This window comes from Sinocyclocheilus anshuiensis, unplaced genomic scaffold, assembly GCF_001515605.1.
Source record: "Sinocyclocheilus anshuiensis isolate Anshui unplaced genomic scaffold, SAMN03320099.WGS_v1.1 scaffold732, whole genome shotgun sequence".
NCBI classification, from domain to species: Eukaryota; Metazoa; Chordata; class Actinopteri; order Cypriniformes; family Cyprinidae; genus Sinocyclocheilus; species Sinocyclocheilus anshuiensis.
The window spans coordinates 364422-379540 of NW_015554133.1; the positions used below are offsets into that span (position 1 = coordinate 364422).

Genomic DNA, 15119 nt, shown 5'->3' on the forward strand with positions numbered 1-15119 from the left:
TAAAAATTTAACCCAACAGTTGGGTTAGTCCATATTTGACCCAAAGTTGGGTTGAAACAACCCAGCATTTTTTAGAGTGTACGATGCTGACTTAGACTATTATGCAATATAAGGAGAAAATAGACGCCACGTTTTGCATGTACAAAAGAGGTTTATTTGAATACAGTATTAAATATCTTGCAAAGAATAATATCTGATATCAGATAAGTCTCCCATTACCTATATCCCAAGTCCCATCATCAAAGAAAAAAAAAAATACTGTTATCTGGATACTTTAATCGAATAACATCTTTGGCGCGAAGAAATATTGCTTTTAACAGCACAAAAAAACAATAATTCAGTTAAAATGTAAAGTGTCTAATTTGACTTGTAGTGGCAACGATTTCAAACAACAAACCAGCGCGATTCATTTAGATTTTAATAGCGTCCTCAAAATCAAAATGAGGCTTCCACATATTTGTATTGTAAGAAATCACCCGCCCGTCCAAACAGGTTGATAAAGGTAACTATAATATCCCTTTATAACGTCTGGTCAAGTAATTTGAGTTTTTCCAGCTTCACTTTGTCTTCCGACCCTATATTTCACTCTCCGGGTTCTCCCCTTTTCTCTCTCTGTTTCTGTCTCTGCTAGTTGCCGTCGTCTTCTTGAAGGGTGGTGGTGGAATGGTTGTACAGTCCCTGCGCCATTAGCTGCACTGCCAGGCCGTTCTTGAATCCGGTGGTTTTCTTGATTTTAGCCCGTTTGTTCTGGAACCAGATTTTAATCTGCGACTCGTTCAGCTTGAGTTCGTGCGCCAGGGCCTGCCGCCGCTGCTCCGTGATATAGCGGCTCGCCTGGAACTCAGCCTTCAGTCTTTGGAGCTGCTCAGCTGTGAACGCCGTTCTGGGTCGTTTATCCTCACTGTCGTTTTTCTTCTTTTTCAATTTCCGGGTCCTTGGGCCTTGTGTGGAGACAACAATGAGACGAATCCATGAATATCAACCATCTCACTAAATGCCAAAACCATTTTGGACTACACACACAAAAGGGCAGTGGCGTGTTGTTGGGTGTTGTTGTCTGTGATCACTAGAATAAATAAACATCAAAATTATTCTAACTTTTTACAATAATAATCTTTATAAATGTATGTTGCCTTTTAAGAACTGGCAGGGACTACAGAACTAACTTGTTGACCCTGGCCAATAAATAAATAAATAGAAATAAAAAATAGGCTACGCGAATTGTTGCTCCAGTTTGTGGGAAACTATTAATGAAACTTCTACACATAATAGTAGGCGATTACAACACATGAACAGTTATGTTGCTGGAAAAAAAAAAGCGGAAAAAGAAATTATATTCGTTTTGACGTCTAGTGCTCCTGAAGTTGACTTAATGCAAGCCAAGCGACAAAAGCCAGAATATAATGATGGAACAGAAATAGGTTAAAAAATGAAATAGGTTAGACCTATTAATATCATTATATATGTGACCTTCCTGAGGAATTTATTTAATTTTTCAATTTTGAACGGTGAATTGAGAAAACCAAGGGGGGTAAAATTTACGACATTAAAATAAATAGGCCTACGCTATAAGCAAAATAGGCTGTGAGATCTTGTGAATAATAATAATAAATAATAAAAATAATTGTCACTAGGCCTAACCTATGGCAGCACAAAATCACAGCGAGATCAGTCACACGCAACAGATAATGTTTTTCTGTTTTATTAAAACGGATTATTTTGTCCATTTCGTAGACTTAAATATATTTATTGGGCAATATTAGTTATTTTGTAATTATCTTGTAAATATCTAACGTTTATTATTAGGCTAAACGACGTTTATTTATTAATATATACACGCTATAACATGTAAATCTTAATTCCTTGGAAACCATCGGTGGAGTGTGTCTGGATCGTGCATGCTGTAAAACGAAAAAAAAAAACTATCCTATGTTATGTGTCATAACTTGGTAAATTTGGTCTGGTTTGATGAACATGAGGCATTATTTTTTATATGATTATGGTGTGTGTCAGCTGGAATATTTCTACGATCGAAAATACGATATTCGATATTCATAAGTTAATTTTCTTGCTTTAGGTTCATGCAACAAAAGATATGGCCTATACATAAAGCAAAGAAGAGTATTATTTTTGTTATTAGTATTATAAAGAGTATTAAATTATTTGTTACCAGATGCCTTACCAGATGAAGGTCGATCAGAGTATCTCGTGCAATAAACCCAGGCGGGCCACATAAGCTCTTGGGTGTCCTTACTGGGCGAGGAGGCTTCACCTGGGCTATTCAAAGCAACGGATGACGCTGAGACGACCCCAGATTTTGTTGCGTTCCCTCTATCGGCCTCGCCTGCCTTGGAATGCCTTCTGCTGGCTGGAGACGAAACGGTGGACGAGCCAGAAGATGAAACACTGTCGGTACTGCAGCTGGAATCCGGACAAGGAGTGCTGGGGACAGTTGGACAACGCTCCCTTTTGCAGCCGAAGTCCGGTCTGAGGATGTTGTCAATGAAAAAGTTGGTGGTTCTGTGCGTGTGGTGCGCAGCCTGCAGCGGGAGCAGAGGTGGAGAGGGCAGGCTCGGTGACAGAGAAACGCTGTTATCTTCGCTCTGATCCCGCTGCTCTTCCATAACAGCTCCCCTCTTTGATATTCGCTCCAGAGGTTGGATTGTAACCTGTTCCGTTCCAAATGTAACGAAAGACTGGACAACGTTATCTAGGTATCCATGACAACGCGCTAATTTCCCGCGAAAGTGAGTACATTTTGTAAGTCAACTTGTTGACATGTAGCGGAGAGCTTGCGTGCTGTCACTTTGGATAGGACTGACAGCGCACGGTACGCCGCGTTCCTACACTCTCCGCATCGCCAGACCTCGGTTTGACACCTCTTTTTCTGGGACTCTACTCGTGCACAACCACTCTTAGTGGCCACTAACCGGAAACACATCAGATCACATAGATGAGTGGGGAGCCTATCCATGACAAAGGAGCTCTTTGCCACGTGTGTCAGCGTCCAATTCCGTTCCGCGCCTGTGCTCACAGATATCCAACGGCACAGAGATTGCTCTTGCACTGGTAGCTGAATTCTGCCTCCTGCAGTCACGCTTATTCACCCATAGACGCGAGGAGAGAATTAAAATGAAAAAGAAATCTTCGAATAAATTGAGCTATTTGCAGCTTATGAGAAGAACTAGCCTAGTTAAAAACAGTAGGCTATGACTGTTATAAGACAAAAAATAGCCTGAAAAACTTAGAAAAGATCACAAAACCATACTACAATAGGCTCATTTGCGAAAATATAGAATTACTTCATATTTAAAGCCAAATCCGTTTTCTGGATATAATTGTCTCTTAATTTAAATTGAAAAAAATAGCTGCTAAAACAATAAGTGACAAGTGACGTGACATGTGGCCAAGTATGGTGACCCATACTCGGAATTAGTGCTCTGCATTTAACCCATCCAAAGTGCACACACACAGCAGTGAACACACACACACCGTGAACACACACCCGGAGCAGTGTAATAATTACCACTACTATGTCATTGTAGCCTATAGGCTATTAAAGTATACTAATTGAATGTCTAATTTAAATTTAAACTATATGCTTGTTTTTAATGCTATAAATTGCATATAGGCTACTAATATACACAGCCTACTAAAACAAGTAGCCTATATGGCTACGTCACTGTAATAAAATAATACGTTAGCATCTAATTTAGATCTCATTCAGGACGAGTGAAGCCGACTGGCATAGGCTATATAGCCTCGCTCTCGATATTTGGGTGCTTGAAATACTTATCGCGAGAATGATCTGTTTGCACTTAATTAATTTATAATTAGGGCTATTGCCGGCTCATTCTGGAGAGTGGGCTATTGTGAGGCGGCGTCGGTTAAGCGGTAAATGGCTGAATAGTCCACTATCTCTCTCGCAAGACGCGCCTTAAGAACTCCTATAAAAACATCATTTATAGGGTTTAATTAGCGTGCATTCACCGCGATCAGTTGGGCGTTCATCATACAGCACAGTTAAAAGCGCCTGCCACAATGCACGCAAGAACCGTTTAATCAAAGCAGCTTTGCAGCGGCCTCACATACGTGAACGTCCTGATGAGGCGTCGCTTACCAAAAGCTCTATTTGCATAAATGGCTTAATTGACAGCTAAATGTCCTGTGATTAATTTTACCGCTCACGTTGCAGAGCTTTAGTAAAACATATGATGAATGTATTTTTTTATTGTTAAACAAAATGTAAACGACCCCTGTTTAATTCACTGGTTAAGCTCCTTAAATTGTGCTATGCGTTTGGTGTCAATTTCAACAGCTTAAATTATTTATTCTTTTTTAATTTACAGTTTCACAAACTATAACTATAACTATAAACCAGGCCATATATTCCCAAAATATCAGGTATTTTCGAGACTTGTAATTTGTAAATAGGAAAATCCTTATTCTTAATTTGTGGTAGGCCTATTTTAAACGTAACTTTAAATCTTTCTGAATGTCAGTGGATATTTATTTAAAGTAAATAGAATTTAAAAATCAGGTTGAATAAGCCTATATGGGACCTGTTGTGACCTGCAAAACGCTATGAGAAAGTAACAAGGCATGCATTTTTATTTTTTTTGCTTGGTTAACATGCTTCATATAGGCATATGCCTTATTCAAAGTTCTTGCCATTCCGTTTAGACATTTGGACCATGGAAAGGTGTGTAAAAGTAGACAGCGAGTAACGATCACAGATATTGTTGCCGTGTACATTGGGAGGCCCTTTGGGGTCCACACGGCGGCCGGGCAGAGCACATGCGTTTAGTCATGCGTGAAGAATGTGCGTCTCATGCTCGCAGAACAGATGTGGACCGTTCAAAGGTGTTCATATTATTCTATTCTGTTCTATTCCATAGCGAGTTTGACCTACGTTTCCACAGATATAGTAAGGACTATGCTTAAGTTCATAATTTAGGCCACTAAACGCCAGACTTGTTGGGCCATCGTATCCCAAGACTGAAAAAGCACAGTGTCATAATCTCTTTATGAAAATTCGGAGCATTAAAGACAACTGGTTCAGAACATTTGGTGCTAACTTTTTTTAAAGAAGCGTTATTGTAACATTATCTACTTATGTGACATAGGCTATACCGCATGGCCAATATGTCTGAGATAGGCCTATTATAAAATTGGATAAAGTTGTATATAGGCCTAAAACATCCCTCATGCAGCATTTTCAAAGTCTCCTAGTTGTAAGACTAGTTTTAGCAGACCATCAGTAGAATATATAATGGCATCGCTTTATGATCTACAGTCTGTTGGGCTTGCATACCAGGTTGACCTTGATAAATATGACTAAAGAGTGTGGGAGGATCTGAAGCTGTATTTTGCGTCCTCTCGTGGCCTGTTAGAATATTGACGCTACAGTTCTGAAGTAGCTTAGCACTTGCATGGAAGTGATCAGAGATCCCAAGGTAATGCGTGAACTGATTTCAGCGCTTTCAAAGACAAGAGGCATGATGAGTCAATGCATTTTGATCATTGCAAAGTCATTTACTGTATTCTATGTCTGAGAATAAAAAGGGATGGTAAAAAAATCACTTTAAATGTTACTACATCATATTATAAACCTATGCACTATAATATCAGCAATTTTACAAGAAAACATGTGACTCTGTAATAGTAATTTATAAATAAGCGCATAAATGATTGGCGTTAGCAAAGTGCATTTAGTAAATTATTATCTTGAACCAGTTTTCTTTTGCTATCTAACACTTTCCCCTGCTGCATTAATGTAAGACCAGGGAATAACATGATCCCACAGTCCACGACCTGCACACGATAACACTGAAGCGCTGATTTAACTTGATTAACCAAGCTGGACCGTACTTCATACTTCCTTCATCACTGACTAAAGCATATACTACGCTGTTCGTCGTACGTCTCTACGCCAAAAGAGGGCAGTGAAAGACCTGATTGTGTTCATCTGTAGACGTCCGTATAAAGGGTTCATCCTGTTCAGCAAGACAATTACGCTAACCTCCTGAGACCCTGCGGCCTCATATGAGGACATTATATTTTGGTGTATTTCTCTGAGACTGTACATGCCAGGGCAGAGCGAGCGCTGAGCTCTCGTGCCTCCGTTGTTAGCCAATCAGCATCGAGTGTTCACTTTCAGCGCTGAGGAGTGTTGAGAAAAGAACCCTCGCAAGGGAGGAACATCTCAGGAAAATGTTATGGGGTTTCAAATCAAAATATGACTTTCTGTTACGAAACAGGATGCTGATTTCATACATTTCCTCATATGAGGACACTGGGACTAAAAGCATGTTTATTAGCGTTTTGGGAGACATAACAAATGAATAGTGAAAGAAATTATGTTTCAATATTCTATGAAATATTATATATTATTATGAAAATCTTGTCAAATATTACTCCCATTATTACAAGTCTTTTTTGATTACATGTTGCCCCAAAAATACATTAATATGCAAATTAGATTTAGTTTATAGATACAGTGTATATAATGAGAAAATTCGTTTATGGCCATTTTACACACATTTTGATATCAAATCATTCTGTTATAACATAGTTGAGAATCATCTTTATACAAAGTTTGGTAAAAAAAAAAAAAATCCTGAAAACTAAAAATGTATTGGTGATTTAAAAAATCTATTGTTTTTGCCTATGCATGTTCATTCATGTCTTTTTATTTTTTGTAAAAAATTGAGTCCCGATGTCCTCTCCTGAGGACATAGCATAACTTATGAATGAAATATCATTTTTTATGCTCTAAACAATGTAAAGACATGAAAAAAAACTATTTGTTCAATATAACTCTTTTTTCAAACGATTTGATTACTTGCAATTAATAGTGCAGACAGTCTGCTTGAAAACAGAAAAAAAAAAATCTGATTTGCCTGCAGCCTGAACAAAGCCTTTAGATGAGGGATACATTCAATATGTTCCCAGGAAAGGTTTGAGAGGCACTTTTCTAGTTGGTTGATACTAGTGCAGTGTTTTCTACTACATTCTAGACACTAAGACCTGAAATGCATGTGTCAGACAAAGGGATGTGGTTGGGAAGCACTGTACTAGTGTACTAGAGAGTGTGACTAGTTACTAAGCATAGCTACGTTTAGGTGCATATATGGTAAGTCAGATAAGTTAGAAAAGTCATAACAATCTGTCAAAAGTGACAAAGTCTGTACCAAGTTTGGTTGTTGTAGCATAAAAGCTCTGAGAGCTAAAAAAAAAAAAGTATTGAGCTGAAGAAAAATAATAGATTTATATAGCTGACTTACAGGACACAGGGCATAAATGCTCAGATCTGGTGGATTAGGAAATTCTGAACATACTGGGCAGCAGATTTTCATCAAGCACTGTCTCTATACTGCCGCTCTGTTTACAACACATGATTATCCACACCCACATATAAACACGCATCTGCAACTTTTACAGAAACCTCAGCAGTTATACTTCCTTATTCACTCTCTAAAAAAACATTTTTCCAAAATAAATAAAATGCTTTCCTATATTGCACAAGTTTTAAGGTTCAATGAACGTCTTCAGGATTCTAAAGTTTTCCATAAACCTTTGAGTCAATTGACCCCACTTGTTGCACAGAAAACAAAGTTTGCTCCTAAGTCACATTACCATTTGTAAAAACAAACATAAAATTAATTTGAGAAGTCCACACAGTGAAGTGCTTAGGCTCCCATTGTAGTTGCATAACTGTCAACATTTATTTTTTATTTTTTTGCAAATGGCTGGACTAGCAATTATTGTCTGTAAGTAATACACTCTGGTGTTGATCGGGTTCAGTTTAAAAAAAGCCTTGAGTGAGAGTCTCCCAGTTAAACTAATGAGCATCTCACTCCCAGTGGACTGGAGCTCTTTATAAATGCTAACATATCTGTTCCTCTCTCATTATTATTACTGTCACTGACTGCATCATTTATTTATTAGTGTGGCCTCTCACCCCTTCAGAGGACCTCACTTCCAAGCCCACCCTTCCTTTACCCAGGGTCCCACAGCTAATGAGGGGCCAGACAGACACAGTGAGAGAAGGGAAGGACTGGAGAGAGGAGGTCCCTGGAGAGGAGAACAGGAGCAGAGACGCCCTCTGAATGAGAATTGTTGATTAGTGTCTCTTAGTTCCAAAATGCAAGATAGCCCAATTTAAAGAAGGACCGTGAGAGAGCCATAGAGTCTTGACTGTACAGAAACCAAAACATGACACATTTTAAAGTCAAAATTAAGCTCTTTATTTTGCTGTGTGTAAGTGTTATGAGTAAGGACAGTTTTAGGATAGCACAGTATACATGGATGAGTTTGTTGTGGTGTTTATGCATTCATATTGTACATAGGCCAAAAATATTTGCACACACAAATCCCACTCGATGACACAATGCACACTTTTCAAGCATAACATTTGATAAAAAGAAGTTTGGTTTCACGATGCAACTCTTTTAAACATTAGTGGAATATAGATCATTTGATGACTGCATATGTGTGAGGAGAACTGACTTTATCCACTAAAAATCACAAAAAACACCAGCTGAATAAAAGTCAAGGAGCAAAAATGAGTTCTTGGTGTGAGAAGTTTTCTTCTTTTTATTCAGGCACAGCTAACTCCCACATCCTCGTTGTGGTTACAGTTATTAACTCCTATTCCTGCATGTGGACAATCAAAAATGCTCTTCTCATTTCCGGTACATCTCAACTCGTCCAGCCAGATGCGTCCAGTTCCTGCAGCAGATACACAGCAGACCATCGTGAGAGTATTTTGGAAACCATAGCCTGTAAACCCCTGAACCGTTAACCAAAAACTCTTAACCGTAGATGGATACATCACCTTCACCGGCCGTGAACACCTGAGTGGCCCTCTGGAAACCCAACATCTTGCACACCACCAAAGCATCCACAGTGTCAAAGCTGTCATCACACACCGTTCCCCAGACATTCTCATGAAGCACCTCGAGTCTTCCTCGGCTGGAACTTCCCACTAAACGAACTACAGCTAATGACAAATACACATATGTGAGACACACTGTTATTCAAGTAGAACCTCCAAAATCAATACAAGAATCTTTGTATTGGAATTATTTGATTGAATAAACGTTACACACAGTACTATGCATAAGTATTTATAATAATTACCAGGGGCGCCACCCCGGGGTCCTACATCACCCTTCTCTCCCTTAAGACCTGTTTAAGACCATCATACATTTAGATACAATTAATTTACTCACAAACAGGTTCATAATGACACAGATGCTGTGCACTCAATGATATTACAGATATGCCCAAAATGCACCGAAACATACCTTGAGCTCCCCTTAGGCCTAAAAGACAGACAAAAGGATAAGATGAAGGAAATTCAAGAAACACACAGAGTTGGATGTTGATTTCTTGTCAATAATGTTATTTTTAACAAACTCACCCGGATCACCTTTACTGCCCTTTTCTCCATTCGGACCTCGAAGTCCAGTGACACCTACATGCAACATCAAACTCAGATGACAGCTAACTTTCCACAGTATTTAAGTAAAGCTCCTTACTGAACATTAAAAGCTGAAGAAAATACAGAAAATCTCATGTAAAATGACAGCATTTTGAATTACGGAAAATTACTCTTATTTAATGCCTGTTATTTTATGGTATTTTTCCGGCACCCCAGCTGCCGGAATTTTACCGTTTTTTCACGGGATTTTTTTTTACAGTGTATATGATATAAACTCAATGTTTATCATCGGTTTATGTGTTTGTTTTTAGATTACCTGGCAATCCTTGACTTCCCTTTTGTCCCTGTTGTCCTGGGCGCCCTGAAAACAATTATTTGCCCATAAATGAATGGCGTATATCACTCTTACGTGCATGTGTCCTTAGCACTCCTACAATACCTGGAAGGCCGACACCAGTGTCTCCCTTTGGTCCAGGTGAACCTTTTTCTCCAGGTGGTCCTTGCAGACCTGGAGGTCCCATCAGACCAGGAGACCCTAAAAGATCAACCAAATACAGGTTAGGGCACAAATGAATCGTGAATGATCAAATTTCAGGGAGTGAGGGTACACCACTCTGCCTCAAAACAAATGCACCATGATAATACAATGTATACTTGTGAGGAAAAACTGATCTCTGTATTGCTGAAGCTTGCCAGGTTAGTGGCATCAAATCCCTTAAATAAGAGTTTTGTAGACACTTGGAAGTAAACACTGTCTGTAAAACAATATGTATTTATTATCAATGAAAATAATAATTATAACTGAAAATCTGATTACAAAGTCTGCACATATGTTCTACTGATTACTTTTGTGTTTTCTGTATAATGGATTCCGGAGTGAAGCTGCTATGCAGTTATATCAATGAGCTTTTATCCAATATTGTGGTATCAGCTATTTCAGATAAACCTAAGTATACCATATTTTATGGCAATAGTCCTTGGCTATGTTAATAACCTTAACAGAGAGATAGGTTTGACACATTGGAAAATTAGGTCAATCTGGGTAATGATCTGTGCTTTCTTACCACTACGACCTGATGATCCCTGTTCTCCTCTCTCACCGCTGGCACCTGGGTCTCCTTTAGGACCTGAGGAAGATAGATTTTACTGTATACATGATAGATAAAGATTATGGATGAAAATATTCAACTACAATGTGTCAAACAGTGTCAAACTTAGAACACAAGTGTTGCATTGACCAGGGATTATTATTAGTGGTATTTATCAAGGCAAGCATCACTATTAGTTTTGTTCAGACTAAACAGATTAAGACTTCTTGAGGAGAGGTGTGATTATACTTTTCTAAGGGATGCTTTTCTAAACATACAATTTTCCCGATGGACAATAAGATCCATGTCTTGTTATCAGCATGTCAAAATATGGTTGGTTATTTTGACTTAGGGCAATAATTAACCTTGCAATGACCCAGAATACCGTAACAACAACATGCTCTCAACATGCTCTCACTAAAAACATCCTAGCATCCATACTGCATTGTAAAAAAAAATAGAAAATGTATATAGCATTTTATTTTTATTATTGTTTTATATTTCTTGTTATTTTTAGTAGTTATAAAATTAGCTCCTCTAGACAAGCTATCAAATCTTTTCGATGATACCTGGTGGTCCACGGAGCCCTGGTGTTCCTGGGATACCAGTCTTTCCATCTGCACCTCGACTACCGTCAGTCCCAGGCAAACCTTGTGTGCACAGAGAAAATACCAGACAGGATTTAATTAAAGCAATACTAAAACTCTCACAGCATGGAAAAATGTGCAAGGCATTTCCACAACACATATTTTGTGTTTTATTACAGTATGAATTATTCAGATGGCCTTTGATCATCATAAACAAGCACCTATTATTCCTCTCGCTCCTGTATCCCCCTTCAAGCCCGGAATACCTGGAGACAGAAGTAACAGTCATAGAGAGATATGGATCTACTATACTGTTCCAAATGGGGTGAGAGTTGTGTGAAAGTGAGAAGGCCATTACCGGGTGGACCTGCCATGCCAGCCGGGCCCCTTTCACCTGCTAGTCCTTGGTCTCCTCTCTGTCCTTTTTCACCTGGAGCTCCAGACTCACCTACCTGACCTGAAAGAGAGCAAATTCATATTGTTTTGCACCATTTTCCTTGTATGCAGCAAAGCAGTGTATGCTTTAGCAATTATTTGCCAAGCCAATACAGCACATTCAAATTTATGGAAAATGAACACAGACCACTATGCTACACCCACACAAATTCATACATATATATAAAAATACACTAACCTGGTGAGCCAGTGTGTCCTTTCTGTCCCGGTACCCCTGGTGTTCCAGGAAGACCTGATACAGAACACACCTGGAGTATAAATACTGACCGGTGACATCAAAATGTCAAAAACGCTATTCACACACGTGTTGGGATAAAGGATCTAAGACACCAAAGGTCAAATTGCGGCTTTAGTTTAGTGTTTATGTCTCTCTTGACCAGCAGGGAGAGCTGAAAACACATAGATTGTGAAGGAACGGGTAAAGTGATTGACTCTATTCTGGTCACTGAGCTCTGCTGCTCCCGCATGCCATTATTTATCTCTTTAAACTGGGGACAGGTTCTTAGTGATTTGGGATGCCTTACAGATGTTTGGTAACCTTCTGGAAATAACGAAGTAATGCTGAGCACAATTAATAATGTAATGGAGGACAACTAAGAAGAATTGTGTGGGTAAACCTCCCTCCTCCGCCCTTGAAGGACATGTTAGCGATTAGTGCTCTCATCACGACACTGGTTTGAATCCTGCTTACCATGGTGCGAGTAGGACCTGTTACATTGGTGCCATGACCCGGAGGCTTCATGCAGACAAGTACTGGACAAATTCACCATGAACATCACACTTATTAGTTATAAATATAGCATTCTTCTAATGTTACTCTCGTTTAAATGCGAGTGAGAAAGAGGTTGGGGGTTACTGATTGACAATATTTTCAAGGCATGGAAGTAGTTACCTTGTAATCCAGGTCTGCCAGGTGGACCAGATGGACCAGGCGGACAAACCATGGCTATAAAATATAAAGAAAAATAGGGATCTCAATTCTGTGGGACATATCTATGGTGACTCCTGATTAAATACTTTAAAGCAGTCATGAAATTGAAAATCAAAATTGACAAATGAAAACATTCTCATTCACATCTCATCTCAAGGTTGCCATTTTTTAAAATGTTAATTACAGCAGTCGAACAAGAAGTTATAATAATAGTTTTAGATCTATATACAGAGATTTTAGCAAACATGAATTTAGCAAACAAACAAACAAAAAACTTTGCTAACTTAGATGCCTAATGTAAAGATCAGAAAAGGCGTTTCATGACCCCTTTAACAATTCATGTTAAATCATGATCATGTTAAAAATCATGGCAGATTCCCAAAACAGTGCCTGGTCAATATATGAACGGTTTTGTGTGTGTGTGTGTGTGTGTGTGTGTATGTGTGTATGTGTGTATGTGTGTGTGTGTGTGTGTATCTGGTATTCCTTGCATTATGGGGACCAAACGTCCCCACAAGGATAGTTATGCCAGTAAATTTTCACATTGTTGGGACTTTAATTTTGGTCCCCATCAGGAAAACTCATACAGAATGAAATTGTTTGAAAATCTAAAAATGCAGTTTGTGTGAGGCGTAGGATTTGCATAAGGGGATATAAATGTCCCCACAAAACATGGAAACCCAATGCATGTGTGTGTGTGTACCTCTTTGTGCACTAATGTTGAGCTGGTTTAGTTGAGTCCTTAGTTTCTCTAGAGTCCCATCGTTCCCACACAGATCGGAGAGACACTCCTGTTTAACAGACACACAGAGAACGTCTAGGTTACTTGTGTAACCCTCGTTCCCTGAAGGAGGGAACCAGTTCTCTCAAAATATGCCTTTCTCTGCATATATGTTTGCATGTGTTTTTATCACAAACATGAATGCATGTGTGTATGTACCTGATCTGAACTGGAGCTGCCCAGCTTGAATTCCTCAGCAGACTTGAGTTCCTCTGTTTTGGCATCAGCTGATGTACAGTGAAGGTGAACCCAAGCCTCTAGCGTGAAGACTACATACAATACACATAATATGCATGAAGCAGATTTAATCATGGAACATGATTAAATGATGTTTTTGTGTGGCCACAAAAACATAGGCTAATATTGTATATACAGTATATTGCATTATATAGCAAAATATCTTATCTATGTTTGCTCAATGTCTTTTAATCAGCTGGTGTTTTGTGATTTTTTGTTTAATTTTTATTTTTATTTTGTGTTTTAGTGTATGTATGAAGTTCACATAAATGTCTTATCAGAGAATCACATTAAATTAATATTTTACCCCAAAACGAAAATTGTGTTATCATTTACTAATCCCCATGTTGTTCCAAACTTGTATGAATTTGTTTCTTCTGCATAACACAAAAGAATATATTTTGAAGGATGTTGGTAACCAAACATTGTCTTCCATAGTTTTGTTTTCCCCCCTGTACCATGGAAGTCAATGGCTACCATCATTCTTCAGTTTAAAAGTTTGCCTGTATTAATTTTCTTTTATATAAATGCCACTTGGTTTGATAATTTGTATGTACAGAAATGTATAGCTTTTTAAATGTGACTTTATTTCTGGTACATCTCACCTTTATAGGCCAGCAAAGAATTCAGTCCAATCAGCAGCAGGAAAAGCAGTATGAGAACAGGAATACAGTAACGTTTTTTCGCTGGTTCCTTAGTCTTTAGCTCTATAACACACATACAGTACAAACACTAATATTGCAATGCAGAACTCATAAACTTACAAAAAATTTTAAGTTACTCGGATCAGCAGACTGATATACAGCATTGCCATTGATGACAGTCAACATTAGGAAATATCAGACTGCAGAATGTCACAACTGATCAGAATGAAAAATTCAAGAAAGCTGTGTATTAAGTTACTTAATTTTTTTTTTTAAATTGAATTTAGTAATTTTTCAAGCAGAGATTTGATTTTATGTTCAGAAAAATATTTTTTTCTCTCTCTTATTTAAGAATTTATGCATTGGACTTGTGTTTAGATTAAAATTTTAAAACATTTTAATATGAATAATGCCATTTTGTCTTACCACCGTGCTGGAAGTCGTAGCGGTCAGCCTCATAGAGCTTCATGGTGTTGTTATAAAAAGGGTTTTCTTGGCTGAATACAGAGGCCTTCCCGTCAATTTCATCCACGTCGGTCTCCATCAGTCACTCTACCACACACTGACCTGTACACAATCAGGGTAACAGTTTAAAACCCAAAACCAAAGAAAAGGGGAAAAAAATATGCTGGCTCATCAGAACGTCAGTCATCTGACAAAAGAGATGGAGAGGAAATTGTTCCAATGAGTTTCCTAAGTAAAAAGGAAGTTAGAGCTACAGTAGCAGGAGTAAGCATAAATTGCCCATATTAGAGACCACATGTAACCCTGGAGCACAAAACCAGTCTTAAGTCGCTGGGGTATATTTGTATATTTGTAATACATTGTATGAGTCAAAATGATCCATTTTTCTTTTATGCCAAAAAACATTAGGATATTAAGTAAAGATCATGTTCCATGAAGATATTTTGTACATGTCCCTTTTATGCCAAAAAACATTAGGATAT

General features: G+C 38.3%; 2 protein-coding genes across 2 annotated transcripts; both read right to left on the reverse strand.

Annotated features, from left to right (window-relative positions):
• Positions 1-263: 263 nt before the first annotated feature.
• Positions 264-3042, reverse strand: LOC107670337 (homeobox protein engrailed-1a-like). The gene is made up of 2 exons (XM_016462915.1): positions 2183-3042; positions 264-941 (listed from the first exon to the last, which is right to left on the reverse strand). The coding sequence occupies exons 1-2, from the start codon at positions 2622-2624 to the stop codon at positions 628-630; spliced, it is 756 nt and encodes a 251-aa protein (XP_016318401.1). The 5' UTR covers positions 2625-3042; the 3' UTR covers positions 264-627.
• Positions 3043-8579: 5537 nt separating this feature from the next.
• LOC107670336 (macrophage receptor MARCO-like) lies at positions 8580-14758 on the reverse strand. Its single transcript, XM_016462914.1, has 17 exons — positions 14599-14758; positions 14134-14235; positions 13451-13560; positions 13214-13301; positions 12472-12525; positions 11758-11811; positions 11482-11580; positions 11345-11389; positions 11106-11186; positions 10513-10575; positions 9888-9983; positions 9765-9809; positions 9428-9481; positions 9312-9329; positions 9145-9192; positions 8840-9004; positions 8580-8733 (listed from the first exon to the last, which is right to left on the reverse strand). The coding sequence occupies exons 1-17, from the start codon at positions 14714-14716 to the stop codon at positions 8603-8605; spliced, it is 1371 nt and encodes a 456-aa protein (XP_016318400.1). The 5' UTR covers positions 14717-14758; the 3' UTR covers positions 8580-8602.
• Between the last annotated feature and the right edge of the window lie 361 nt (positions 14759-15119).

Excerpts from the sequence above, each read along its gene's own strand:
- LOC107670337 (XM_016462915.1), bottom strand. The coding sequence starts at position 2,624 with ATGGAAGAGCAGCGGGATCAGAGCGAAGATAACAGCGTTTCTCTGTCA. Across the intron at positions 942-2,182 it reads CTCTGATCGACCTTCATCTG|GCCCAAGGACCCGGAAATTG; the intron begins GTAAGGCATCTG and ends TCTCCACACAAG.
- LOC107670336 (XM_016462914.1), bottom strand. The coding sequence starts at position 14,716 with ATGGAGACCGACGTGGATGAAATTGACGGGAAGGCCTCTGTATTCAGC. Across the intron at positions 12,526-13,213 it reads CAACATTAGTGCACAAAGAG|CCATGGTTTGTCCGCCTGGT; the intron begins GTACACACACAC and ends TATATTTTATAG. Across the intron at positions 11,390-11,481 it reads TGGCATGGCAGGTCCACCCG|GTATTCCGGGCTTGAAGGGG; the intron begins GTAATGGCCTTC and ends TTCTGTCTCCAG.